At 41.2% G+C, this 27,323-nt stretch overlaps 2 protein-coding genes across 3 annotated transcripts; both read right to left on the reverse strand.

Annotated features, from left to right (window-relative positions):
• Positions 1 to 922: 922 nt before the first annotated feature.
• On the reverse strand, positions 923 to 16,382 carry LOC144455206 (solute carrier family 15 member 2-like). The gene is made up of 7 exons (XM_078148309.1): positions 16,302 to 16,382; positions 16,108 to 16,154; positions 5,553 to 5,660; positions 5,133 to 5,229; positions 4,864 to 5,007; positions 4,539 to 4,643; positions 923 to 1,441 (listed from the first exon to the last, which is right to left on the reverse strand). The coding sequence occupies exons 1-7, from the start codon at positions 16,341 to 16,343 to the stop codon at positions 1,325 to 1,327; spliced, it is 660 nt and encodes a 219-aa protein (XP_078004435.1). The 5' UTR covers positions 16,344 to 16,382; the 3' UTR covers positions 923 to 1,324.
• LOC144455207 (solute carrier family 15 member 2-like) lies at positions 16,379 to 26,874 on the reverse strand. Of its 2 annotated transcripts, none has more exons than XR_013483919.1 (4): positions 26,671 to 26,756; positions 26,395 to 26,476; positions 25,325 to 25,459; positions 16,379 to 16,466 (listed from the first exon to the last, which is right to left on the reverse strand). XR_013483919.1 is itself a non-coding variant. In XM_078148310.1 (4 exons), exons 1-4 carry the CDS (start codon positions 26,757 to 26,759, stop codon positions 23,614 to 23,616), a joined length of 381 nt encoding a protein of 126 aa, XP_078004436.1. In that variant the 5' UTR covers positions 26,760 to 26,874; the 3' UTR covers positions 22,794 to 23,613. The 2 variants fall into 2 exon arrangements, 1 of the variants encoding a protein (XP_078004436.1); XM_078148310.1 differs by lacking the exon at positions 16,379 to 16,466 and adding an exon at positions 22,794 to 23,688 and having other exon boundaries at positions 26,671 to 26,874.
• Between the last annotated feature and the right edge of the window lie 449 nt (positions 26,875 to 27,323).

Below are 27,323 nucleotides of genomic sequence, written 5' to 3' on the forward strand. Positions count from 1 at the left end.
TTTTCCCCCCCAGAGGAAAGACATACAGCATGTAGTCACAGGTAACTTGTCAGAGAAAATGGAAACTTTTAGTGTTAGATGTAGGCCCTTGTCTGGATTAAAATTTGGCCCTTCATTTTTGTGGAGACCTCTGGAGAGATTTTCTTTCTAGGACTTTTGATTCCAGATACCCTAGAATGTAAAATTCTAGAGAAATTTGGGGAAAATATGTTGTAACTGTAGTTTTTTAATGCTATAAATGTATAGGTGTTTCTTTGTACATCAGTTCTACTGATTTAATTTAGCATCATTTTACTGCTACTGAAATGAATTGAGAACTCGATCTAGGACTCAGTTTGCAAGTGAAGCCCTGAATGGTGTTGCTGATTTGTGTAGTATAAGGAAACTCAGAGGTAGTCTCGTGTTTGTATGCCCCTTGATGATAAGACTTGTCCCTTTGTACCTACCTCTATCCCCAGCCATACAGTATTTGGCCTAAACAGAGGCATTCTATTCCTCCCCCTGCCACCTTTTATGGTCTGGACCCTTGATTCCATCCATATAGGGAATTCCCAGTGTACGGATTTCCCCAGCCACTCGTCTTGGAGAACTGAGAGTCTAGGTAACTTATTCATGGTTGCACAAGCCAGTGTATATTGGGGGCAAAGCTTGACCTACATCTTCCTGATTATCCATTATATTACAGTGCACCTTTCCTATAGCTTCTTTTCTTTCACTCCCTTCATATATCCTGCCCCTCCTACCCCCAGTAGCAAGGGTGAAAAAAGTAGGGAGCCAGATTTGTCTCCATAGGGTTTATTGTGTGACTTAGAACTTTATTCAAACTCAGGATGGAGGCACTTCCCTCCTGACCCTCCCCTCATTCCCCTACTCTGATCCTGGGATCCAATCACATAGCCAGCTACTGTTTCTTTGTCTTTACTCTGTTCTTCCCCAAATACCCTCCCCACACTCACTCCCCAGCTGGGGAGACATGAGTAGACGGTGGCCTACTGTTCGCTGAAGCTTTCTCCCAGTCAGCCTCATGAGTGAGAAGAGCTCATCTTGTATCTTTCCCCTTCCTTCTCACCTTGCCTTCCCCACTACCCCCAACCCCAACCTCTTAGCTCCAAGAACACACACACACACACTCTGACCCAGAGTTAAATGAAATTGGTCTCTAGCCAATGTGTAGGACCACTGAGGAGAAGGGCTGGGGAGAGAGAAAGTCCATAGGAGGGTCAGAAAGGGGGAAAGGACTGGGATGGGGATGATGGGCCTGGGTCAAATGTACAGTTTCTCCATCTGTTCCTCAAATGTGGTTGAGGGGGGTGAGGGTCTGAAATCAGGAGAAAGGGACTCTCCACAATTTCAGTACAGTTTCTTGGTAGTAATAGCTTATGACGAAGAAACTAATGACCACAGCCAGCAGGATGTTAGAAAGTAAGAAGTCCTCAATCCACTGTAGAAGGAAACAGACACAGAATCGGAATGGATTTAAGGAACTATGGAATCATAGAATGGCCCATATATACCATAACAGCTCTTGTCTGCCTTTGCACAGTATCCCCTATGTTGAGAAGGGGTGTCTCTCACCGTTGCCTCTTAGAACCCTTAGCTTCTGTCAAAGCTCAGCTCAAGTGCCACCCATACTTGAAACCTTTCTTGATGTCCCCAGGAGCTAGCACCTCTTCCAAATTATTTTATAGTTGTTTTTCCCTCCATTATCTTGTAAATGTGTAAATTGCTTCCACCAAAAGAATGTAAACTGCTTGAAGGTAGGGATTGCTTTGTTTTTATCACTATCTCTAACATGTACCAGAGTCTGGCACCTAGTATGGCTGGATATTTGTTTCATGAATGGAGCTACTATTAAAAGTCACCCAGTTCAACTCCAACTTACAGATGAGGAAACTGAGGCCTAAAGAAATGGACTTGACCAAGGCCCTCTGACTCCCAGCTCAGTGATCTTTTTTTTCCCTCTTAACTCCTCCAGTCCCATTTTCACTGGTAACTTTAACACTTCATGTTGGTGATCCTATAATACTCATCCCTTTGTGTTCAATGACTTTCATCTAAATCATACATTGGCCACTCCATCACTGTGGTTGTTTCCTGGCCTTTGTCAATATATGGTACAATTTCACTAGCTAGTTCCTCTTCTTCTACCATAAACTTTACTTGCTGTCTTTCTTCATTCATGTCATGCCTACTAACCATGGGTGTCCCCCAAGGCTTTGACCTGGGCCCCTTTTCTTTTCTTTCTTTGGTGATCTCATCAGCTTCCAGAAATTCAATTATCATCTCTATGCAGATGATTCCTAGAACTATATATCCAGCCCTAGTCTCTCTCCTGAGCTCTACTCCCATAAGCCTTTTGGACATCTTGAACTGTAGTACCTAGAAACATCTCAAACTAAAAATTATTAAATTGGTGTTTTATCTTTCTCCTAAAGCCACACTATCTTCTAAACTTCCTTGTGCTGTGGAATGCACTGCCATCCACCCAGTTACCCAGGTTCACAACTTCAATGTCATCCTTTACTCAGTTACACCCCACTAATCCAATACAGTGGCAAATCATATTGTTTCTAGCTTGACAATATAAACTCCTCTCTTTGTTTTAAAAATTCTTCCCAACCTGGCCCTTCCCATTTTTAATCTTATGCTTTGTACTTCTGCACAAATTTAATGATACAGCTAGCTATGTAACAGCCTATTTGCTGTTGCCCATACATGACACTCAGTACCTTTGCACTGGCTGTAAGCCATCCCTGGAAATGCTCTCTCTCCTGACCTCTGCCTTTTAAGTGTCCCTGGCTTCCTTCAAGACTCAGGTCAGCTCCCATCTTCCACAGGAGGCCTTTTCCAGTATTCCTATTGCTAGTGTCTTCCTGAGATTACTTTTCAACTACTGTGTGTGTGTGTTTGTGTGTGTGTGTGTGTGTGTGTGTGTGTGTGTGTGTGTGTGTGTGTGTGTGTGTGTAGGGGCAGGCTGTGTAGGTAGCTGGTTATTTATATGTTACCTTTTCTAACAGAATGTGAGCTACTTGAGAGCAGAGACTGTTTCCTCCTACCCCCTTCTTTGAACCTCCAGAAGTGCTTATCATGGTTCTTGACACATCGATGATTAATAAATACTTGTTGGCTGTCATGTCCCTCCTGTGATTAGCACTCCTGATGCTGCTGCTGCTGCTGCTCTGTGTGTGTGTGTGTGTGTGTGTGTGTGTGTGTGTGTGTGTGTGTGTATAAACTATACTATATGTATACTATAAATGCTTTGACAAACTGAACTTTCTGATAAGTCCATCATGTAAACTCTCAACCTTAGGTCTTTCTCCTTGTCCTTCTTCCCTTCCATTGATTCCCTAAATGATCCTCTTTAATCTGTTATGCTACTCTTTGTCTGCATCAGAGGGCATTGAAAAAATCACAGAACCATGCAGACATTGCATCCTCTGACATATGTTGTCCATCTTCAACTGAGTCCTTGGTATTGTTTAGAACTGGAGCCAGGAGATGAATGCAGTACCAAATGGAAAGAACATGATTTCCTCAGATAAGAGCTGAAAAGCTTGCTTAATTTGGGGTTAAGGAAAGGGCTGTGATATCATGACTATGGTGCTACTTTGACTTGAATACAAAGGAATGAATGAAGCTTGAAGGGAAAAAGACCTTTCTCTTCCAAACACCATACATCAGCAAGAGGATAAGGGTTAGATTCCCTATGGATAAAAATATATCAGGACATGAGGGTCTGTCTGCTTTTTTCATCCCCCCTCCCCACTTATTCAGTTATAGGCACTTGTCTTCATATACCATGAGCCAAGGTCCATCTTTACCCTGAAATCAACTCTACTCTAGAAAAAAAAGAAGCAAAGAAATGACCTCTGGGAGAGTTACCCCCAGATCTAGGACTAGCCTACTTTCTTTGTTTGGATGAATGGCTGAAGACAGGAGGAAGGCATCCAGAAGAATTCTAGCAAGGCATCTCCTAGAGCTGGTCTGCTTTGACTCCAAGAAAGCAGCTTGCTTTTCATCTTAGTTAGACCACCCCATGTCCCAGAGGCAAAAGCAAGCGGCCTCACGGCCAGCAGTAGGTGATGACAGCCTGGGGGCAGCCAGTGTGACTGTGCCATGGCTGCACCAACAGCTTGGGTAGTGCCACAGAGTTGTCTAGGAATGGATTCTGCTTGGCCTTAGTGAGGCCAGCCTAGGGCTGCCTTCCTTGAGGGAAGATAAGGAAGGGTGGCCATCACAGAATCACAGAATTTGAGAGATGGAGGGGACCTCAGTGGCAGTCTGGTCCAACCCATAGTGGCGTCTTAGCAGCAGCCAAAAAAAATAGCCCCTGCTATAGTTACCATGGTTATGGTGAGGTTTCTTACAATATTTGGATCTCTCCCATGCTAAGGGTCTGATATGGGTGCCAAAGACTGGGATTGGGGGCAGCATGGACCAGGGGAGGCCCAAGGCCCTAGAGAAGCTGGAGAGAGGTTCTACCTGGGTCTGGGGCACGTAGTCTTACAAAGGGCAATATAAGAAGGGGGGGTATATACCTCAGGCAGGAAGGAGATGTAGTTCACAAAATACAGGATCAGAGAACTGCTGAAAAGCGTGCTTGTCCACAAAGCCTGCATGGTAACTTTCATGCCTTCTGGGGCCTACAGCACAAAAGCCAGTTTAGTCACTCCCACCAAGATCCAGGTCCTGGCACATTTCCCAAAGACTTGAGTTTAAGCTTAATCTCCCACTCCTTCCCCCCTGTTTTTCCTTATCATTCCCCCTAGTCCCTAACACACCCCTTCCCCCCCACCTCCACCATCTTCTTCACCACTCTCCTTCCATTGTCTGTATTATTTCTAATCCTGAAGAATCTCTGACCTTGTAGTAGAAAAACTCCATGCAGGAAACAATGAGTAAATATTTTCCTATCCCCATTATAAGTATCTGTGGTAATTGCCACCCAATGCAAAGGGACTTGATTTCATTCTGCCTTGTTTTCCAGGTTTTCAGTGTTGGGGTATCCTGAGGAAGTAAGTGAAAGCCAGAGTATATATGGTGGTAGAGGAGAAAGAGTCTGGGGTGGGTAGGAGGATAGGGATAGGAAGCTAGGCTCAGACATCTTGGCTGGCCTTGCTTTGGTCACTCACCTCAGTAAGAAAGACCAGGTAAGAGGCTCCAAACTCCAGCAAGCCCAGTTTTATCACATTTTCCTTCTTCTCAATCATACAAAGCAGATTTACGTTTCTGGTGAGAGTCAGTCAGTCAATTAAATGCCTACCTTATGTCAGGCACTGTGTTAAGTGCTGGGGATACAAAGAAAGGCAAAAGACAGTCCCTGCTCTCAAGGAGTTCAGAGTGTAATGGGGAAGACAACATGCAAACAACTATGTAAAAAGCAAGATATGAACAGGATAAATTGGAGATAATCAAAAGAGGGAAGGCATAAACATTAAGGGGGATCAGAGACAGCAGGAAAAGTTTTGCTGCTTATACTAAGTGGTGATGGGGCCCAGGTTGCCCATTCCCCCAAATTAGTCATAGGGATAATAAGGGAGATGATAAGTCACCTGCTTATCTTAATGCTTAGCTCTGAAGAGGTCCCATTGTATTTCGGGAGGTTGTAGGTGTCCACAGGCAAGATGATATAAACATCTTTGTTCAGAATATTGATAATCCTGTGAATAAGAACCAAGTCTGAGTCTAAGAGCCAAAGGCATGCAAGTGCAACTCTCCCCAGGCCATCCCCTTGCTTCCATCTGTTCTGCTGTCTGCTAATATCTGCCCCATGCTTCCATCAGGCTTTTTGGGTGCCATTGCTTTCCCTCTGTCACCTAACACAGAATATCAGATTGGAGAGATGTCCTGGTTTCTGGCATCTAGAGGTCTCTGTTTCACAACCATTGTCCTACCACCCTGGCCAGGTGTGGTGTTACCCAAGTATAGTCTGTAGTCACCTGGTTGCCCCAATTTATGGCACTGGATCTAAATCAGTCTTCTGCTTGCAAGTCCAGTGATTTTTGCGTGAGCCAGCAACAACAACAACAACAAAAGAACATGGCCATAAAAATCAAATAGAGTGGAAGGGAAGAACAAGGCACAAACTCAGAAAAAGACAACAATGTGAAAATAGCGACCACCGTAGACCCGAAAAAGTGCTCATTGGATCCAAGCCCAACAAGAATTCTAGAAGGCTTAAAGAAGTAAGAGTGGTAGAGGAAAAATTAAGAAAGAAATGAGAGTGATGCAAGAAAATTGTGAAAAGAGAATGAACATCTTGGTAAAAGAGGCACAAAAAATACTGAAGAAAATATCAACTTAAAAAACAGAATTGGCTTAATGGTAAAAGAGGCACAAAAATTCACTGAAATTGCTGAAAAATAATTGAAACCTGTACTTTGAAAAGAAAATTACAAAATCCCACGGAAAAAGTAAGAGTATGATCAAAGCCAGTTATGTTATTTCAAAACTCACAGCTAAACATTCAAAGTGTTTTAGTCTTCACTAAACACCCTCACAAAACACCTTTGTGAATTTGTGAAATATATAGTGAAAGTGACTGAAATTCTTTGTGCTTAAAAAGTTAAAACTTTTCAGAATATTTCACTATCATGAAATATTGTTGTGGGAAGAATTAACGAAATTGCCACTGATGTCAGTGGAAAACTTAAATCAAAACTGGCAAATTGACTTTTTTTTTATTGCAGTCAATTAAAGTATGTGCATTAGTGAACTGGTTAAAGTAGCCTTATTTATTTGCTCATATGATGAAAATATTACTGTGAGTAAGGAACTGCTTAATATTATTTTTCTTAATGACACCATAACAGGTGAGGATATTTTTAAGTAAGTATGTGGACTTTTAAAAAAGTATAATCTTCCTAATAATCAGGGCTAGTATGTGACTGCAGATAATGCAACAGCAATGACAAGGATAACAGATGAATTTGTAGTTAAATTATTAGCTAAGAGAATGAAGTTGCTGCTGATGCTAAGTTTCATTATGTTCACTGCATTATATAGCAGGAAGTTTGTGTTCAAAAACAAAGAGAAGAATGAATTTAAATGTTCTTGAGGATTGACTCAATGACAGTTTTCTTTATTACTCTTGGAAGTTGAAAGTGAGCAGAAAGATTTACTTGATTAAACAGGAATTGATGGACTTCCCTTCCTGAGGTTTTGAACTGATTTTGGCAACTTTTGCAACGAAATCAACATGTTTAAGAAATGACGGGCATTAGCCAGAACAACTTACTGACAAGAATTGGTTTCAGGATTTGGCTTTCATTGTAAATATTACAGGGCATTTAAATGAGTTGAATTTAAAACATCAGGGTTGAAATTGTGTTTTAACATTTATGTACAACTGCACTCAAAGATTCAAGATAAACCTTGGTCTTTGAGAAAGGCAACTAAAAATTGTGCTTTGACTTTTTTCCACACGTAAAAATTATCAAGGTTCATTTGGGTTTTGTAATTTCAGCAAGTATGCCTCAAAGATCCAGTAATTATATTGAAATTGAAAGATGATTTGAAGGATTCAAATGTGTGAAAACAATTTTATTTTTACTATTTAGCATTCTGTTTTCTTTTGATGTTAAGAGATCAGCAAGTAACATTCAAATGGAATTTGTTCAATGTATCATAGTGCTAAAAATAAAAATATACTGAAGTGAGTATTCTAGATTTTTATTTTTACTTTTTTTTTAAGAATTTTGTTCAGATGTGCATGTTTGCTACAAGAATCTTAACAATGTTTGGTAGTGCATGCCTATGTGAGTATTGTTTTCATTCCTGAAGACTATTAAAACTTCATATAGGGTGAGATTAATAATAAGCATTTATCATACGTACTGAAGAAGACTGTTATGACAAAACTTATGCTCAATATTGATAAAAATAGTTTCTGGCAAAAGATGCCAAGTATCTAGTAAACAATATTGATTTTGAATCATGTGCTGAAATGCTTTATAATGATTTTGAATCTATTTAATATTAAAACAAAATTTTATGCATCTTTTTGCCAATAATTAATTCCTATCTGATTTGTATACATGCATGTAATATATACACACATAAATATTGGGAAAAAATTGTCAAATTTATATTTCTTTTTAGTATATTAGTTGTATCTAGTTCTTATCTGATTTTCATGTATTGATATATCAATAGAAATAAATATGTGTTTTCCTAAGTCAGTATGTGGCCCACAGGGTCCTTATGTACAATTTAATGGGATTTTGATACCAGCGCTATAGACTCCTTGAATCTGTGAGGAATGTGGGCATCTCACACACTCAATGGTTATTTTATATATATGTTTGCGTGTGTGTGTGTGTGTATGTGTTTTGTATTATATATTGTTATATTTTTATATAAATATATTACAGATATATTTTTTCTTTTGCTTCTATGGCTGTGAGTAAAGAATTATATACAATTTTCCTGTCCTTGTATGAATGACTGTATGATAGAACCTTGAAGAAGACCAGGTTTCCAAGTGAGTAAGGGTGCCACGAGTCCTTGAAGTCCAAATAGGTACATCTACTCTTATTATGCCCCTAGACTTATGCGACAAGTGCCGCCATCCACAAAAGGTGTAAAGCAATGTAAAGCAACTAAAAGGGAACTGGTATTCATAATCTACAATGAAGGGTAGTGTGGCATCAGATTCCTGTTAGGTTTGGTGTCAAGAGCTGGGAAGCCTGTACTAATTCCCTTAGTAGTTAGGGTTCTTTCCCTTTTCAGTGTCCTTTGTTGTATATACAGGTTGTATCCCCCACGTAACACGGTGTCTTTGAATCCTCAATGTCTTAACACAGTGCCACGTATATAGTAAGTGCTTAAGAAATGTTTGATGATTAGAATAGATTTGTATTTTGTTCCCCACTAGATTATAAACGCCTTAAGGTCAGATATGGTATCTTGTTTAAACTTTGTATCCCCAAGACAACTAGCTGAATTTTCGGTCTTCTCAGTGGGGTCTCTCTTAGCCCCTGGGCATATTCATCTCATTTGATTCTCTTCCAGGTCTTTACATAAATCCTTCATAGAAAAGATATCCGATCTGCTAAAGGCCTTCCTTGGGTTCTCTGAATGTTTCATGGATAATAGCGAAGTGCTCAGACCATTTGTGGTCATTGCTCTACAACCTCCATTTCTGCTCATACATGCAGGTAATCCCCCTTGGATGCCACTTTTCATGTTCTGTCTTCATTGGTGAGGTGCTTAATGTGTTTCTTGAGTTGAATTGTTCAGTTATTGAGTCTGTAGTATCAGAACACTTGGGTGTCTTCTTGCCTCACAAATAAATTTGCTCATAAATGTACCTGCCCCTTGGTCACAAAGGCACAGGAATATCCTTAGAGACATCAAAGGCTTAGGCAAATGCAGTTAAAAGCAAAAATTTGGCTGGAAGCCTGTAAACAAGCATGCACAGGCCTGGCCAGAATATGAGTGCCACCGAATCCTACAGGCTCTTCCATCTGTGGATTCCCTTTTTATCACAAGCTCTCTTTGATCTTGCTTATTACCCTTTTTGTATTTCTCACTCAGTGTTTTAGGACTGGCTTTCAATTACTAGCTTCCTATCATTCTGTGAAGCATCTAGGACTGCATTACAGATGTTTACTACCTGTGATCAAGGCAATGCACTGTATACCATGTTCTGTATCAACTACAAATACTACTGTGATCCTTTCCAGTGGGAAGAAACCATAATCTGCCAATCCTGGATTCCTGCTTGTAAAGCAATTATAGTATCGTAGATTTAGGACTAGAAGGGACCTTCAAGGCCAACGTCTTCATTTTACAAATGAGGACACTGAGGTGGATAGAGTTTGCACGGGGAAATATAGTTAATAAGTCTCTGAGGTGGGATTCCAGGTCTTCTAGACTCCAAGTAAGTGTCTAGGTACAATGTCTTTGGGTGTGAGGTTATGGGCCTAAGTATCAAACACAGGAACCCATCCTCTACTTCCACATTTCACTCATGGAATTCCACTGGTGTTATCCCACCATGCTTTAGTAGGCTTATCTTATCTCTAGGGAGAACTGCAAAGGACTTGTGATATTGCACCATGGATACTATGGAACGGATATATTTGAATTGGACAGAATCACTGCCATTTTCTTAGGCGGTGGACTTACTTTTGCTACATCTAGTATTGCAGGTGAGAAGTTAAGCAACTAGCCCCAGATCACACAGCTAATAAATAGAACTCAAATCCAGGCCACATGTCTCCAACTCCAGTACTCTTTCCATCACACCATGCTGCCTTCCTCATTCAACAAACTTTTATTAAATATTTACTGCGAGCAGAGCACTGTGCTTGGCACTGGGGTTGATACAGAGTTTAGAAAACCTCCCTCATAGTGTTTACAATCATGCATGGGAGTTGCCAAGTGAGCGAGACTATATAATAAATATATAGTATTTATAATGCAGACTAGAAAGAAATTTGTGCATAAAACAGGGACAAATTGTTCTCTGAAGTCTGGGAAAGCTGTTTCTGTTTGCATTAGGACTTTGGCAGGAATCTGCTAACTATTAACCAGAGGCAGCTGGGCCTGCCTTAATTAGGGCTTTCTGGCCACTAAATCCGAGTTGACTGAAGCAAAGATGGCCAGCAGAGGGCATGAAGAGATAGAACCCCAGAGCTGGTTAGCAGGGATCAATCTACCCAGCCATCACTGTGGGACCAGCAGACAATAATGACTAATTTTTTATTATTATTATTATTATTTACATACCAGTCTATTTAGTAAATTTTATTTCGTATTACTTTGATGTCATGAATTTACATCTGGTGGGCATAGGGAGGTGTCAGAGAGGGAAGAGGGGGCTTGAACAGTGATTTTTGAATAACAGTGAATCCAAATAGGGAAAAAACAAGAATAAAAATGATATCTTAGGAATGGATTGGTTCTGTTCTGAGGGGAAATAGAAGGGAGGATAAGAGGAGGTAGACTCTAGTGTAGTGTATGCTAGTCCTCATAATTTGCACACGTAAGAAGAATATACAGACATGAAGGAAGGGCTCTGGTCAGTGGGCACAAGATGAACCTAGGACCTTTCATAACCCTGGGCTTGACATGATATATGAATGAGCAGAGGTGGAGAGTGTCATGGCCTGATGGAAACTGCCGAGCTCCCTCACAAGTGCCTAGATTAATCTTTCTTGCACATATGTTTTGCAAACAAGGAAATAAATTTGAGTAAAGTTATACTCTTTTGATAGAAAAGCTTTGAAAATGAATTAGGGGAAACTATGCTCAAAGGGTTATGAACTGTGCACACCCTTTGATCCAGCAATACCGCTACTGGGTTTGTATCCCAAAGAGATCAAAAAAAGGGAAAAGAATCTTGTTCAAAAATTTTTATAGCAGCTTTTTTTGTGGTGGCTAAGAAATGGAAATTAAGGGGATGCCCATCAATTGGGGAATAGCTGAACAAACTATGTTATATGATTGTAATGGAATATTAATTGTGCTATAAGAAATGATGAGCAGTATGATTTCAAGAAAACCTTGAACTTACATGACCTGATACAAAGTGAGGTGAGCAGAACCAGGAGAACACTGTATATGGTAACAGCAATATTGTATGATGAACAACTGTGAATGACTTAGCTATTCTCAGCAATACAATGATCCAAGACAATCCCAAAGGACTCATGATGAAAAATGCTGTCCACCTCCAGAGAAAGAACCGATGTCTGAACACAGACTGAAGCATACTACTTTTCACTTTCTTTTTTTAGTTTAAGTTTTCTTCCACAAAATAACTAACATAGAACGATGTTTTACACAATTGTACATGTATAACCTATATCAGATTGCTTACCATCTTGGGTGGGGGGAGAGAGGAAGGGATAAAATTTGGAACTCAAAACTTAAAAAAAAAAGAATGTTAAAATTGTTTTCAGATGTAATTGGGGAAAAATAAAATGTTATTTTAAAAATCGATTAAAGGTGGTTAAAAGAGAAAACTCCCAGCCAACCACCAGGTTTTACCTTTACCTTCTTCCTTAGAAAAATTAAATTACTGTCAGCAGCCCTTGGTCCTACTTTTGGGCAATTCCCTCCCTGATGGAGAACACTGAAGTCACCCATTTTAGATACATCTCTGAGAATATAGGATCCTACTTTATTCATTGATTGACTACTAAAAATTGATTCATAAGGTAAAAACACCACTTTAAAGGCTCAGCTTTAACAAGGTTTTTCCCCATGTATTTGTCAAAATCATTCAAGATTCCTGGACATGTGTAACAACAGAGATAAATTCATTTGATGACCTTATGATTATTAATGTCAAGTTAGGTATAAAACAGAGAGATATTGTTGGCCATTGTCATAGAGAACATCTTATGGACAACCTAAACCAACGAGAGATTCTTTGTGGATGGAGAGGTCCTCTAGATGCTTCTGTTTGCAGATGACACTATTCCGATTGCAACATGCCTCACGGCATTGTAGAGCCTCTTAAATGAGATTCATAATCACTCAAAAGTATTTGCTCTAATCACACAGTAAAAATTAAGTTTATAAAGTATGACTATTGACCAGACTATAATATCAGGTTGGGATGGACAGTCCATTATACTGATCCTTCAGTATAGTGAGTATATCTTGAATATGCTGTCAATATAGTCAGTATATCTTGAAAATTCAAAGAGGTGGATAATAAACTATGCCAGGTATTGAAGGGGTGGGCAACATTGCATTTAGGAAATTGTACAGTGCCTTTGATGACACTTTCCCCCTCTCATCCCACACCCAAGCTAGGAAACAAAGCACCATCTTTTTCATTTCAGTATCCCTTCAAAGGTGCTATATATTATCACAAAGTTATGGAATATCATAATCTTTGAAGGGAAAAGTTGAGGACCTCCCAAAGGACAATACAGAGATGCATGGTAGGTATAAGTAGGTCACATTATCACTAATGATAATGAAGGTATCAAGAATATACATACATACATACATACATACATACATACATATATATATATATACGTATGTATGTATGTATATAAAAAATCAAAAATGAAAGCTGGCCAGTCATATGATGAGAGCAAAGGAAAACTGGTAGCCAGTGCAATGCTCCACTGGCCTTTATGTAACTTTGAAAAATCTAGAAGACGCCCTGAGAAAGTTAAGTGGATGCCCTATGGAGGAGGATTTGTAGGAAGGCATGGAGAAGTCACTGAATGAGAAAGTGTGGATGTGTTTCCATCTGCACAAATGAAGGGAGTACACATACTGACAAGATCACATATCCATTGAAATATTGAAGTGCGAAAGATCGATTAGAGGGGGAGGACACAGTGAAGGCAGGAAGACCTTTCAGGAGATGATTATAATATTCCAAGTGGTTGGTTCATCTCCTTAGAAGAAAAGTTAGGGGCAGCTAGGTGGTGCAGTGGATAGAGCATTGGCCCTGGATTCAGGAGGACCTGAGTTCAAATCTGGCCTCAGACACATAACACTTATTAGCTGTGTGACCCTGGGCAAGTTACTTAACCCCATTGCCTAACCAAAAAACAAAAAAAGTTAAAGGTTCTTAAGGAATGCTTCTCCACTCTTCAGGTCATTACAGAGAAGAAAGTATTCCTTTAAAAAAAGCAACATGGGAAAAGGGTTTCAAAAATAAACCAAAGGATTTGAAGAGTCAGCAGCAGCAACAGTAGTAGTAGTTAGTAGTAGCAGCAGCAGCAGCAATAATAGTAAATATAAAGAATGAGCAATGAAAGTTTGAGAAGCACTGGCATAGTGGTGTTTGAGAGGTGCCTGAGTTATCCTTTCAGGAAACTAGGGACCCTACCAGACAGAGGCGAGGATGAGAGTGCATTCTTGACATGTGGACAGCTGCAAAGCCATGGGGACAAGAGATGTAATGTTGGGCAGAGAGAAGAACAAGGAGGCTGGTTTGGCTAGAATGTAGAGTGCTCAAGGGGGAGTAATGTCTAATCTGCCTGAAAAGGTAGTCTGGAGGCAAATTGCGAAAGATTTTCCCTATCACATGGAGGAAATTGTATTTCATCCTAAAGAGGGTAAGGAAACACGCAGCTTCTTAAGCAGGGGAGTGTATATGGTCAGACTGGTGCTTTAGTTTGGTATCAGTTTGGTGGCTCTGTGGGAATGAGGCTGGGGCCAACTGGGAGTCTTTAGCCACAGATAGAGTCTAAAGGAGACAAGAGGTGATGAGGACCTGAACTGGGGTGTGAGGGAAGGGGAGTGGAGGAAGGAGAATGGATACAAGGATTGTCATGGAAGTAGGATTGATTCCCAAGGCTCCAGCATGTCAGAGCCCATTCAGTAAGGGTCAGCGGAAGAAGAGAAGAGCAAGTGGTGAAAGTTGGTGATAAGGAGTGATGAGACAGACCATAAGAGAAGAGAGGTCTATTGTCTCACCAGGGCAGATAGCCAGGCCATGATGGTAACTCTCTCAAGACTTCTCAAAGTAAATGAATGCCACCTGTTTATGCTGCTCCTGATTCACATGGGCACAAATGATATTGCCACAACTCTAGAACACATTGCCCGTGATGATGAAGTATTGGGCAGGAAACTGAAGACCTCAAAGACATGAATGGTGTTTTCATTTCTGTTGTTGATGACAGATAACAGACCCCACCTTCTTCCCCCAAATATCAGAAGGGAAGATGGTGTGTGAAAACAGGATATGGATTTCTACACCATGGCTTAAAATATGGGAATGGCTAGCTCTTGCCCTTAAGATTGTGCCAGACAAGGACCAGTTGAAGGAATTTGGGATGTTCGGCCTGGAGAAAAGACGACTTGACTCATGGTGGATGTGACAGTTGTCTTCAGGTTATTTGAAAGGCTCTCTAGACTTTTTCTGCCTTGTTCCAGAAGGAAGACCTAGAAGACATCTGTCTTGTTACTTATTTCCCTGCACACATACGGACTCTGTGCTTTATCCTGTTCCTCTCACACAACCCTCCATCTTTCCACTCCAGACCTTTATGCTGGCTATCTTTCATGCCTGGAATGCTCTCTCCTCCCTTTGGCCAAAAAGGAAGCCAAAAAAGCTTCCCTGGTTTCCTTCAAGACTGCTCAAATCCTGCTTTTTGCAGAAAGCCTTTTTCAGGCTTCCCTCTATTGATGATGCCTTCTTTCTAAGACAATCTCTCATTTACATTGTATATATTTTGTATATATACAGTTGTTTGCATGTTGTCTCACCCTTTAGAATATGAGTTCCTTGGGGGTAGAGACCATATTTTTGTTTTTCTTTGTATGCCCAGAATTTAGCACAGAGCCATACACATACTAAGTGTTTCATAAATGTCTTATGACTGACTGAAGTTGTAAAGAGGCAAGTTTATGCCCAATAAGAAAAATCTTTCTAACAATTAATGAACTTCTTGATCAGGAGGCAGCAAATTCTATATCACTAGAAGTCTTCCAAAGAAGCCTGGGTAACCAATTGTATTTTGTTGTATTTTATTGTAGGGGATTTGTATTCAGTGTTTTGTAATAGATGATTTTTATTCAGGTATAGGCCAGGCTAGATGGCCTCTGGGCTTCCTTCCAGATCTGAGATTCTGGGAATGAAGGTATATACTTATTCTGAATGGTGGCAGTAGGAATAGTGGTTACTAATGGTGGTTAGAATAACTAGTTATTGAATAGTTATTTCATTATGAGAAGTTATTATAATGATTATACTATTATATTAATGGTACTATGTTTTTATACTTTTTCTATTTCTTTAAATCTCCCTAAAAATATGATTTTCAAAAATTATTATTATAATATTATAGATAAGTAACTTGTCATTCTTTGTTAATTTAGCAAATAATTGTTTTATCTTTATGGAAACAATATAATTGAAGAATCACTTAAGGACAGCCCCTGTAAGGGCTCCCCATCTGAGATGCGTTCTTGGGCAATGGTACTGCCCATAGGGTGTTTCCCAATGTGAGACAGATGGACGGATGAATAGGTACTGACAAATATGTTAGGACTACAGGTGGGAAAACCTAAATATTTGCTCTAAGCCCATTGGATGTGATGGACAGGGCCTCAGGACATGCTGCCTTCCACTGCCCCCAAAAGATACCTTTCTTTAGTTGAGAACTGAATCATATATACCTCACATATGCAACTCCAGTCTCTGGTTTGGTAGTTGTCTCCTTGATCTAAAGCAAAGAGAGGGAGAGAAATCATAGACAGTGTCATCTTTCTTCTCTACTTAACCCTTCCTTTTTGTCTCCCCACTTCTTTCTCCCTCCTTCCCCCAGGGCTGCTCTGTCTCTTCCCATCCAGTGTCCACTCCCAGCTCTCACCAGTATGATTGAGTAAAACTTTCTGTTTCCATGCAGAATCATAGCATAGGTCGTCCTCTTCTCTAAGAGAATCTCTTCTTCTTTGACCAATGTATTGGTATGCAGTTTTATCTGGAAATACTGCTGGTCTGAGTCCAAGTATATTCTGTGGTAATCATCTGCATTCTAGAAGAAAACATTGGGTCAATTTGGGTGCCTCGAACGACTAAGAAAACCTCAAACAATGTTGTCCTCTGCAGCTCGTGTTCTGGGAGAGAGCTCGTAGGAGGTAGCAGAATATAATGGAAATGGCAGCAGATTTGGAGGCAGAAAACCTTGGGTTGAATGTAACTTTGGGCAAGTTAAGGACAGAGATGTACTCTTTGGGGAGAAAGCCCATACTGGTTTGCCAAAAGCTGATGATCTGAATCTATAGCTGTGTTGAGTGATCATCTAGTAACGGTCAGAGGAAGGACAGATTGGTAGTGATGACTGGTAACCACTGGATGACGGATGATGAAGTGCCTGTTTGTCAATCTAAATCTAATAGTAAAGAGGTCTAATACATCCAAAGGCATGGATTCAGGATGCACCATTAAGTCTTCCAGAATTCTCAAACTGGATGAATTCTGCCCTTTTTTGCTGATTAAAGTGGGCACACAGGATACTTACTGCCAAAAAAGGAATGTAGAAAGCATTGCTAAGGATTATGAAGTCTTGGGAGAGAAACTGAAGATTTTAGGGATATTTCCATGACTGCTAGTGATAAAAGACTGGCTTCAGAAGAGAAAGGCAGATAAGGAAATGAACGTTGAATAAGAAGATGATATCTGAGATTGAGATTTGGATTTCAGACCCATGGCTTAAAATACAGGCATTGCAAGCTCTTGGCTAAGGATAAAATGGCTCACAATGAATGGCAAGACTGGGTTGCCTAGAGTCTTATGATGCTAATAAAAAGAGCGTCATCTGAAAAGGAAGAGAGAGGGAGAAATTTATTTATGCCAAGACCCTGAAGAGCTACCAGCTTGACACAGCCTAGCAGTAGCAGAGACTCAGACTGATATAGCCATCAGCAATTTGGCATTTGGAAGTGACCTTGGTGGAGGTGAATGTTTTGTAGCAAATATTTCAAAAACCAGCTCTCACTCATGGACTTCAGTGGAATAGGGGAGATTGTGTATTTAGATGTCTAGAGAAAATGTTTGTAACTTCTGTTCTTGCTCTGTGTTCTCAGTAAGTATCCTTTTGTAAAAGGAAAAAACCCCTCAGTTCCTTACCCCCAGTTAATAAACAAACAAAAAACCTATGCATATCCACCAAGCGTGATAAGATTGAAAGTAGCTTCTATGTAGGAATAATAATAGTAGAGTCACTCAGAAATCCGCTGGAGACAAAATCCAAGCAATATATCGCTATGGCTTCAGATGTCTATATCCCAATGTACAAAACATGAGTAACAAGCAGAACCAGTGGTAAGTTTGGCTAGGAGATAAATTAGACCTTACAGGAGTAAGCTGAGTCCCAAGGCCCATTGGTATTGAGCTCTCTCCTCACTGGTGGAAATCAATGCCTTGCACCTAAACAAGGGGCAGATGGAGTTGGTGAGAAGCAGGAGAGAAGAGGGATTCTCTCTTCACTATTGTCTGGAGCAAAGATAATTTCCCGTCAATTATTTTTGCAAGAAATTTTGTGTGTGGGGGGGGGTGCTGGGGTGGGGAGGGCATTTGCTATTTTTTCTAAAACCATGCATGATTTACTTAGTATATCCCAAAAAGAAACTTTCCCCCTAAGCCTTCCCCTCTCCTACCTTTGGGCGCAGCTAGATGGTACAGTGGATAGAGTGCCAGGCCTGGAGTCAAGAAGACTCATCTTCATGAATTCAAATCTGGCCTCAGACACTTACTTGCTGGGCGACCCGGGTAAGTCACTTAGCTTTGTTTGCCTCAGTTTCCTCATCTGTAAAATGGGTTGGAGAAGGAAATGGCAAACCACTCCAGTATCCTTGCCAAGAAAACACCAACTGGGGTCACAAAGAGTTGGACAGGATTGAACAACAACTCCTACCCTCCGTATTTCTGTAGAGGGCAACACCATCCTCCAAGCCCATCAGATGCACAACTTAAGAGTTATCCTGGACTCCTTTCTCCCGATCCTCTCCCATATCTAAACCTGTTGATTTAACCTTTGCAATCTCTCTCACATATGCCACGTTCTCTCCTCTGACACTGCTACCACCCATTGGTGTAGGCCCTCATCACCTCATGCCAGGATTATTGCAATAGCCTGTTGGTGGGCCGGCCTGCCTCAAGTCTCTTCCCACTCCAGTCCATCTTCCACTCATTCACTAAAGTGATTTTCCTAAAATTCAGGTCTGATTGTATTTCCCTACCCTACTTAATAAATTCCAGTGGCTCCCTGTTGCCTCCAGGAGCAAATACAAATGCTCTGTTAGACAGTCAAAGCCCTTCATAACCTAGCCCCCTCCTACCTTTCCAGTCTTTCATCTTCCTCCTTGACAGGTACCCTTTCATTCAGTGAGATGGGTCTCCTGGCTGTTCTGAGAATAAAACACTGCATGTAGGCTTTGGGCATTTTCCCTGGCTGTCCCTCATGTCAGGAATGCCCTTCCTCTTCTGCTCCAACTACTGACTTCCTTGGCTATCTTCAATTCCCAACTAAAACCCCGCTTTCTACAGGAAGCCTTCCCTAACCCTTCTTAATTCCACTGCTTTCCCTTTTTTGATTATTTCCTATTTATTCTGTATGTAACTTACTTTGTATATATTTGTTTGCGTGTTACCTCCCCCATTAGATTGTAAGCTCTTTGAGTACAGTGACTGTCTTTTGCCTCGTTTTGTATCCCCAGTGCTTAGCACTTAGCCTGGCACAAAATAGGTTCTTAATAAATGTTTATTGAATTGAACTGAGTTGCTGATGAATCCTGAAGCCATCTCTTTTTTCTCATTTCTTACCGTAGCCCTTTGCATTTAAATGGATGTTGCCTCAGACAAGTTGTGTGAGCCTTGGGATGCTTTGGCTTAGAAAGATAGTTTCTAGAATTTTTTTCCCCTGTGGTCAGTTTTTGTTTTTGTTTTAGAAGTGGATTTTGTCTCCCCATTCTAAAAAAATTTTTTTTTTGCATTTTTTTCTTCGTAGGAAGCATATTTTTTTTAAGAGCTGTAGATAATTTTGTTTCTTCTTAGTTGTATCCTGGAATCTTTGAATGTATTTTTTATTCTTGTTTTACTGTTTTTGGAAGTAACAAGTTTATCCAAATTGCCTTGGCTTTATCTTACTGTTGTAAAGTTGCTGAATTTGTTGATGTAGTGTATTTCTTAAAATTTATAATTAATTGCTATATGTTGATTCATAAAAAAAGTAATTGGTACCATCTTCATGATTTTAATTCATGTCTTTTGCTGTACTGTTGTACTGTTTAAGCACAATATATTAATCCCATTTGCCATTGTTGCTGTAATACTGTACATTTATTAATTGTATTAATATTTGTATATTAATATGAACACATGTGGAGCGATCTCTAGAAATGATGGGAGTTAAGATAATTGAGGGGTAGTGTCTTTCTTTTGAAGTTGGAAAGCGTAGAGGTCTCCTAATATCAGGAGTAGACCCAGATGGCAAGAATGAGGATATTTTAAGGATATTGAGCAAACAAGTGAAAGGATTAGCTCAATTAAAGCCATTGAGCTTGAAGAAGGTGAGATGATTCACAAAGTTTTTTTTTTCTAATCCTGCCTGAGCATTTTCACTTCGGAGATAGATACTGAGAATCTGACAGGAGGAAGTAATTCCTCGGAATTTCAGTCTTGTCCACCCTCTGAGGGTGAAGAATTCCTTTAATGTAATTGCTAAGGTGTAGGAGCCCTTCTGATCAAAAGAGGCATCCTGATGGATTGACTGTCACAATTAAATCTTTATCTGTGAGTAAGACAGAGCCCATACCTGTGGTATACAGATATTCTGGGCTCCAAATTGGCATTTCTCTGGATGATGAACCATATTCCCTGGGAGAAAAATCCTGGGAGGCCTGAGTTGGACAGATGAGAGTGTACCTGGGACAATGGAAGGCCCGAGCCAGACAAAGTGATGAGACAGACAGATATCCTAAGGGTAACAGCTACATTATCAGTGGATGCTCTCATAGAGGAAAGGGCAAATGTTACCTGGCATGAATGTACACAAACTTTAGCTGAGATATTTGAGGGGAGTAGATCATAAGACCTCTATGTTAATTTTGTGTTAAATACTGTGTAGCACAAAGATGAAAAACTTGCTGAGTTCCTCCTCAGGTTGGAGCAATGGGTGCACAAAATAATACAGATAGGCCCTGTGGATCCTGAGAATGCAGGAAAATTTACACTGTAGAGGTCATTCCATGGCATGGTACATGACTCTCTTGTATCTGATGTCATCAGTTCTGTGCAAACACAGAAACCATTGCCTACCGTGACCGAGTTGAGACAGATTCTCCTGAGGATCAATATAATTCACAGGGCTCAGCTTTAGCAGGCTCCAGTCCTTCTCCAGCATGGGCAACAGGAGCAAAGCAGGTCAACAACACCCCAAGTGACAGAACCCGACACAATCAATCGAGAGGTGGACCAGTACACGATCCTATTCTCCTTGGAGGGGTGGAGGGCCAAGGGGATGGAAGTCACAAAAGAACACTTCTGCTGATAACCATCAGAGTAACAAATTCACATTTTGTTAATAATTGTGAATTAGACAGCCTTACTTATGGTGAGTAGATGGGCATAGAAAATGCAGCCTTAGTTACAAAGAAGTAAAAATCTTTAGCTTGAGGAAATCAGAGGACGGAGGTGATCAGCCATACTGACCGTATCATCAGTTCCTTATGGGCCTCATGCAGAGGCGTGGTAAAAATTGAGATTGTGGACTGCACTGCTGTCCTGGATGGTAGACTTCAAGTTAACATTATTTTCTCATATTTTTATGACAACTATTTGAATAAAATATCTTTAAAACATATGACAGGGCTTAGATTTGGTGGTTTAAGGGATAAAATCTATCCATACCTGGGATGCAGCCAGGGGAATTTCCCAGAGACATTGTTGGTATCAATAGAAAAGTAGACACTGTGGCTCTGGGATGTCACTCACTGGATTGTCAGCACTGATTCCAATTAATTCCAGTCTTTTCAAAATTCTAGCAGGATACTGCAGACAACAAACTGGGACCCCAAACTCTATGCAATTTGATCATCCATGCTCACTGTGTAGAGGCTTACAACATGAGAGGGGCAAGAGGTTCCAATGAATATGACAGGAACTCCAAGCATTCATCCTCTATGCTGGATTCTGAGGGATTTGACTTGGGGATACCCCAATACCACAGGAGTAGAAGGATAGGTCGAAGCTGGAACTCAGCAAGAGGATGGGTGTGTTTTCGTTGCATGAGTGGGATACAGAATGTGCTCAAGGTGCAGCCCGATTCCAGACCATTCAAAGAAAGCTCTAGGACAATTCCTGGGTCTATGAGGGAAGATCCCAGAAACCAGCTCAAAGAAATATTGGTTAATGGCATCAGCACAAAATCCAGCAGAACTTATACATTATCCATAAGTGGATAAATGGAAAGATATGAGTATGTGTGAATTGCCAAATCTTGAACAAAGGGTCTAAAATAAATCTGTACACTGTACCACGGGTGCAAGATACCCTGGACTGTGGGCTGGGCAGCCAGTGGTTCTCAGTCTTGGACTTGTGTAGTGGATACTGTGAGATTCCTATGCCCGAGAAAGACAAGGAAAAGACTGCTTTCATCTGTCCAGAACCTTACAAGTTAGCAGACTGTTGGAAAGCTAATCTATACAAAGTTATCGAGAGACTGGGTAAATTGCCTATTTACCAAATAGCCCCAGAGAAGAAAGTGTGCCCTATCGGGACTATTCACCATAACCACTTACTGCCCATAGGAAAAGTTACTTGGACTTTCTCATGAGCAGGTGGAGAAAACTGATGGACACATCCAGGCAAAGGCTGAGGAAAAGACACTGACCACCAGCTGTACAAAGACTTGCTGACCCAGATACCGGCATTGAATGATGTATTCAGGGAAGGAGACTGTGTATATTGTTATAGGGAAGGAGAATTGAACCCAGAGACTACCCCCTTCCTGCCCAAAACTGCTACAGCGACTCAGAGGGTACAGATTCAAACTACAGAGCTCAAAAATACTGAGAGCCAACTTGGAATGGTTGCCAGCCCAGGTGAAGATAAACAAGTCATTAATGAGCCTGAATGTCAGCTCATACCGGCTACTAGCTCTGTGATAGGAGCAGAGAGATCTGTCCGCAACAAGAGAATTAGGTCTAAAAGACCTATCACTAGGTTACATTATGATGTTACAGATGAGCATGAAGACATAGTGACACATAGATCTAGGCGACAATACTAGAGATCGCCCATGGATGGAACTGCATATATTTATTGCTGTACATGCAAATTGGGACAGCTAGGTGGTGCAGTGGATAGAGAGCTGGGCTCAGAGTCAGGAAGATCTGAGTTCAAATTTGGCCTCAGACACTTACTAGCTGTGTGACACTAGGCGAGTCACTTAACTCTGTTTACCTCAGTTTCCTCATCTGTAAAACGAGCTGGAGAAGGAAAGGGCAAACCACTTCAGGATCGTAGCCGAGAAAACCCCAGAGGGGGTCACAAAGAGTGGGACGTGACTGAAAAATGTCCGAACAACAGTATGCAAATTACTGCATGTTTGCATATGCTTGTTTTTTATTTTTGGTGTTATATTCATTTGATTATGTTTTATGTTCATGCTATAGCAATGGCTACTTGTTAATTGTCTGGCTTACATCTTACAGCTTATAGGTAAGCTGCATTGTATAGGTAGGTCTATTGATTGTGTTACTGCTACAGCTGGCCAGCTTTGTTAGGCACCTTTATTGGTTCTGATTGATTACTGTGTGCTACGGATATGCATGTGCTTTTGAAATGTGCGTGTACAATGTCCTGTATGTACTCAGGCATGTTATCTGTCTCCGTGGTATCCCTCCACATGATGCCCTGCAGAGTGACGTGTCTATTGCACGTACTGTTAATGTGCATTGGATTTATTTCCGATCCGCTGAACTGAAGGATGGTTATCTGGAGTGTCAATGCAGCCTTCTTGTTTTAAAGCGCTGATGCTTGTGTTTATACTGTAGAGTTGCACGTTTCAGAGTTGCCCCAGGTGATCTTTGCAAGGGACTACACAGAGGTTTGGCTCAGAGGAGGAATGTAACCCAAGAGATTGCCTCTTCTTTCTTGCTCAGTGATCTTGTCTCTTTAGTCTATTGCCTTCCTTTAGTCTCTTCAGCCTCTTTGGGCTCTACAGCTGCTGCTGGCACTTCTTTCTGGCTTCCAGCCTTGAGAGGGAAGATGGGTGATGAGAACTCCATGTTAGGGTCCTTAAGAGAGAACAAGATGGGGCAGCGAGGTGGCACAGTGGATAGAGCCCCGGCCCTGAAGTCAGGTAGGACCTGAGTTCAAATCCGGCCTCAGACCAAACACTTGACACTTACTAGCTGTGTGACGCTGGGCAAGTCACTTAACCCCAATTGCCTTAAAAAAAAAAAAACTATTCATCAGTGTGGGTATATATGTGTATATATTACACATACATACATGCATATAATTATAAATGTGTACGTGCATACACAGTCCATATATGTAGCATATGTGTAAATATATTATATATGTAAAATTGTGTGCATATGTATATATGTAAAATTATAAGCTTGAATAGGCCATGCAAATGGACAAAGATCTTAGCCTAAACTGAAGAAGAGGAAAGTAGGCTGGATTGCCTTTTAGGGAAATTGCAAAGTTCTTTGCATGATCTCAAACTTCTCCCTGAAACAAAAGGCCATCTTTTCAACACCAAGGTTTTCCTGATTATGCTATAAATCACCAAACAGTAGTTTCTGGAGAATTGAAGCTTAGGATTACCCAAAGGGCAATGGAATGGTACGTGTAAGGTGCAAGATATAAATGAGGAATTGCATAGGAGAGGCAGCATAAAGGAGATCATTAGAAAAATGGATGACTGGAAAAAAAAAACCACCCAAACCAGGTTGGTCATATGTGAGAGTGAGGGATACCCTACAGTCAACCCTCTTTTTCACTGGCATCCAAGCAATGGCAAGAGATAAATGGGGGGAGCCCTTAGCATGTTAAGCCCCCTCTAGAAGGCTGATAGATGGACATATTATGGGAAGAGTCAATCACGTTGGGCAGACACAGATGGGTGATGACCCTTCTTATAAAGACTCGCCATATGATGAGATCATAGGGCCATTGAAGTGTTTGAGCAGCTGGCCTCAGGTCCTTTCCAGCTCTAAATATATGATCTAGTGACTCTATTATTTTGCTGTTATCTTCCAGCCATTGAATCTAAAATGGGAAAGATAGAAATGCTAAAGCAATAACTTGTCTATCCGCCCATTTGATTCTCTCCTCTCTCTAGTCTATGCTGGCCATGCACTCAGCTGCTCAGGAATCTTCAGTGGCTACCTATTGCCTCCAAGATAAAATGCAAACTCTTCAGCTTTACATTTGAAGCCCTGCACAATATGGTTCCAAACTCTTTTGAGGCATTTCATGTGACTCCACTTTACCTACCCTCCATTCTAGCCAAATTAGATATTTGCTGTTCTCCTACGCAGGGACCTTGAAATAGGTTGTGGCCCATGGCCAGAATGCAGTCATGTCTGATCACAAAGCTCATCCCAGGTACCACTTTCTACCAAAAACTTTTCTCGGTCCCTCCAGAGCTTAAGTGTATGATCTTAAGTGTGTACTTAGCTGTATAGGTCTTATGGTTAAGTAAACAACATATAGGGTCTAGAAGTTACAGCTGAGACAAATGGGTAGGTAGTCTAATCCACCGTCAGAGTCCAGGATAGCACACAGATGTACAAAGACATTCACAGAAATGCACAAAGAATAAAGGCCTAGTCTCAAGACATACAAACACACGGAGATACATAGACACATACTCACCTGAAAAACTCGGGACACTCTGGAGTAGGACATAGAGCTGTTGTTTTTAAGAAAGGTCACATTAAATGAAATGTCAGCTACATTAATGATTCTCAGGAAGCTCTCTCTGGAGCCAGGCAGGATGTTGGGAGACTTCTGAAGGAACAAAGTTCAACCAGAGCCTCACTATAGCTCCACTCTGTTCCCACTGATCAACCCCATAGGAATCTAATGTAAGCATACCTGGACCTTTCATGTTCCCCCATATCCCTTCCATATATCTCTAACCTCTTCATATCTCCATCAGACCACATTCTTATATGCATGCCATGGATGAATATGTCCATGGTTGATGTCCTTTCCTTCCCTTTCCAAATAGCAGAATCCCAATTCAAACCCAGGTCCTAGAATTCCAAATCCAGCACTCTTTCCATAGGATCCCTTGGACAGGGAGGAAGGACCCATCACCTCACACTCCTTCCATGCATCCTTCCTTCCACAAGTCCCCCATATCCACACTCACCTCCCTATGTCCCTTCTGTGCTCCTCTTATCACTTTCTATCAGAATCTACCATTCAGGTGATAAGGGGATTTGGCCCTGCCCCTGAACTCCTCTCTCTAAGTTAACAGTGAGCCATTTATGGTGAGTTAGTGGCTACAGTTATTTGACCAATTCTGAATCCACCCAATGGTACTATTGTGTGCTCCATTTTGTCCATAAGGATAGCATTAAGAGATGTGCTTTAACCCAAGTATTCCCCTGATCTGCCTGCCATCCTACCCTGTCAAAAACATCCTCACCTTCCTACATCCCATCTCATCTCCTTGTCATGGATTACCTCCCTCCATTCATTCTTGGAATCACCCTCAGACCCTTTTTGTGATTAGGCTACTAGAGGGATGGGGAAGGAACATTCCTTCCCAAACTTATATTAGACACCAACTGCCCTATTGGGAAGTCCTTGCTGTGGAAAGCTCTCCCTAGTGGGGAGAATGGGCCCTTTCATGTCTGTTACCACTGGACAACCTCCCTGATTCCACTCAGGAAACTCCTTAGAGACCCCTCACTGCCCTCCCCATCCCCTTTCACCTCAATTTGTAGTTCCAGGAGGAATGATATTAGGCTTGAGAAGTAGATTAAGATCATTCCTATCATTGTTTTCTTTATTAATCTAGAAGGAGAGAGGGGGAAACAAAGTGAATTAACCATGCAGAGGAAAGTAAGGGTAGTAGCCACCATGGTGGAAAGGGTGAAGTTATGAAATACATATCGAGTTTCTCACATTTAGGACATTTAGAAACAAAGGCCCTCCACTCTCTCCCACCCTCCCCACAGGGAAGTCCAACCCAAGAGAGAGACACCTACGAGAAGTTTATTCCAAGCCACTCTGCCAAGGGGATGAAAACCAGTTCCATTAAAATGAGGTTGATCAGGAGGATAGCAGAAAAAATCATCTGGGCCAGGGAAGAAAGAAGGTCAGTGCTCCTCCCTCCTCACACCCCTCTCCCAAATCCTCTTTGTCCCTGTGACTGTGGCCCCTCCCCATATCACCCCATGACCAGCGGAGAGATTTCCAGGACAGAATCTACCATTCAGGAAGGGAGATGACTATTGGGAGGATGAGAGGGGGAAGGGAAAAGAGACCCAAGAAGAGGAAAGAGAAAAAGGATACCAAGAGACAGTGGGAGGAGGAAGGACGATGATCAGGAAGGAGAGAAGAGTAAAGATGAGACAGCATGTAGCAGCAGACTGGGTGCTAAGCCTGGAGTTAGGAAGACCTAGGTTGAAATCCTGCCTCAGACTTTTAGCAGCTGTGTTTCTCTGGGTAAGTCTCTTAACTACTCTGTGCTTCAGGGCTCTCATCTGTAAAATCAGGGGGTTGGACTCAATGTCCTCTAAGGTCCCTTCCAGCTCTGAACTTAGGATGCCATGATTCTGTGAATAAATACAGGGTGAGGGTGAGGGTGATAGTTTTAAGAAGGGGAGAAGGGTTGGATAACAAAGGAGGGGTAGGGGTG

The sequence above is a fragment of the Phascolarctos cinereus genome, unplaced genomic scaffold (assembly GCF_003287225.1).
Source record: "Phascolarctos cinereus isolate Bilbo 61053 unplaced genomic scaffold, phaCin_HiC Scaffold_9;HRSCAF=440, whole genome shotgun sequence".
Taxonomy (NCBI): Eukaryota; Metazoa; Chordata; class Mammalia; order Diprotodontia; family Phascolarctidae; genus Phascolarctos; species Phascolarctos cinereus.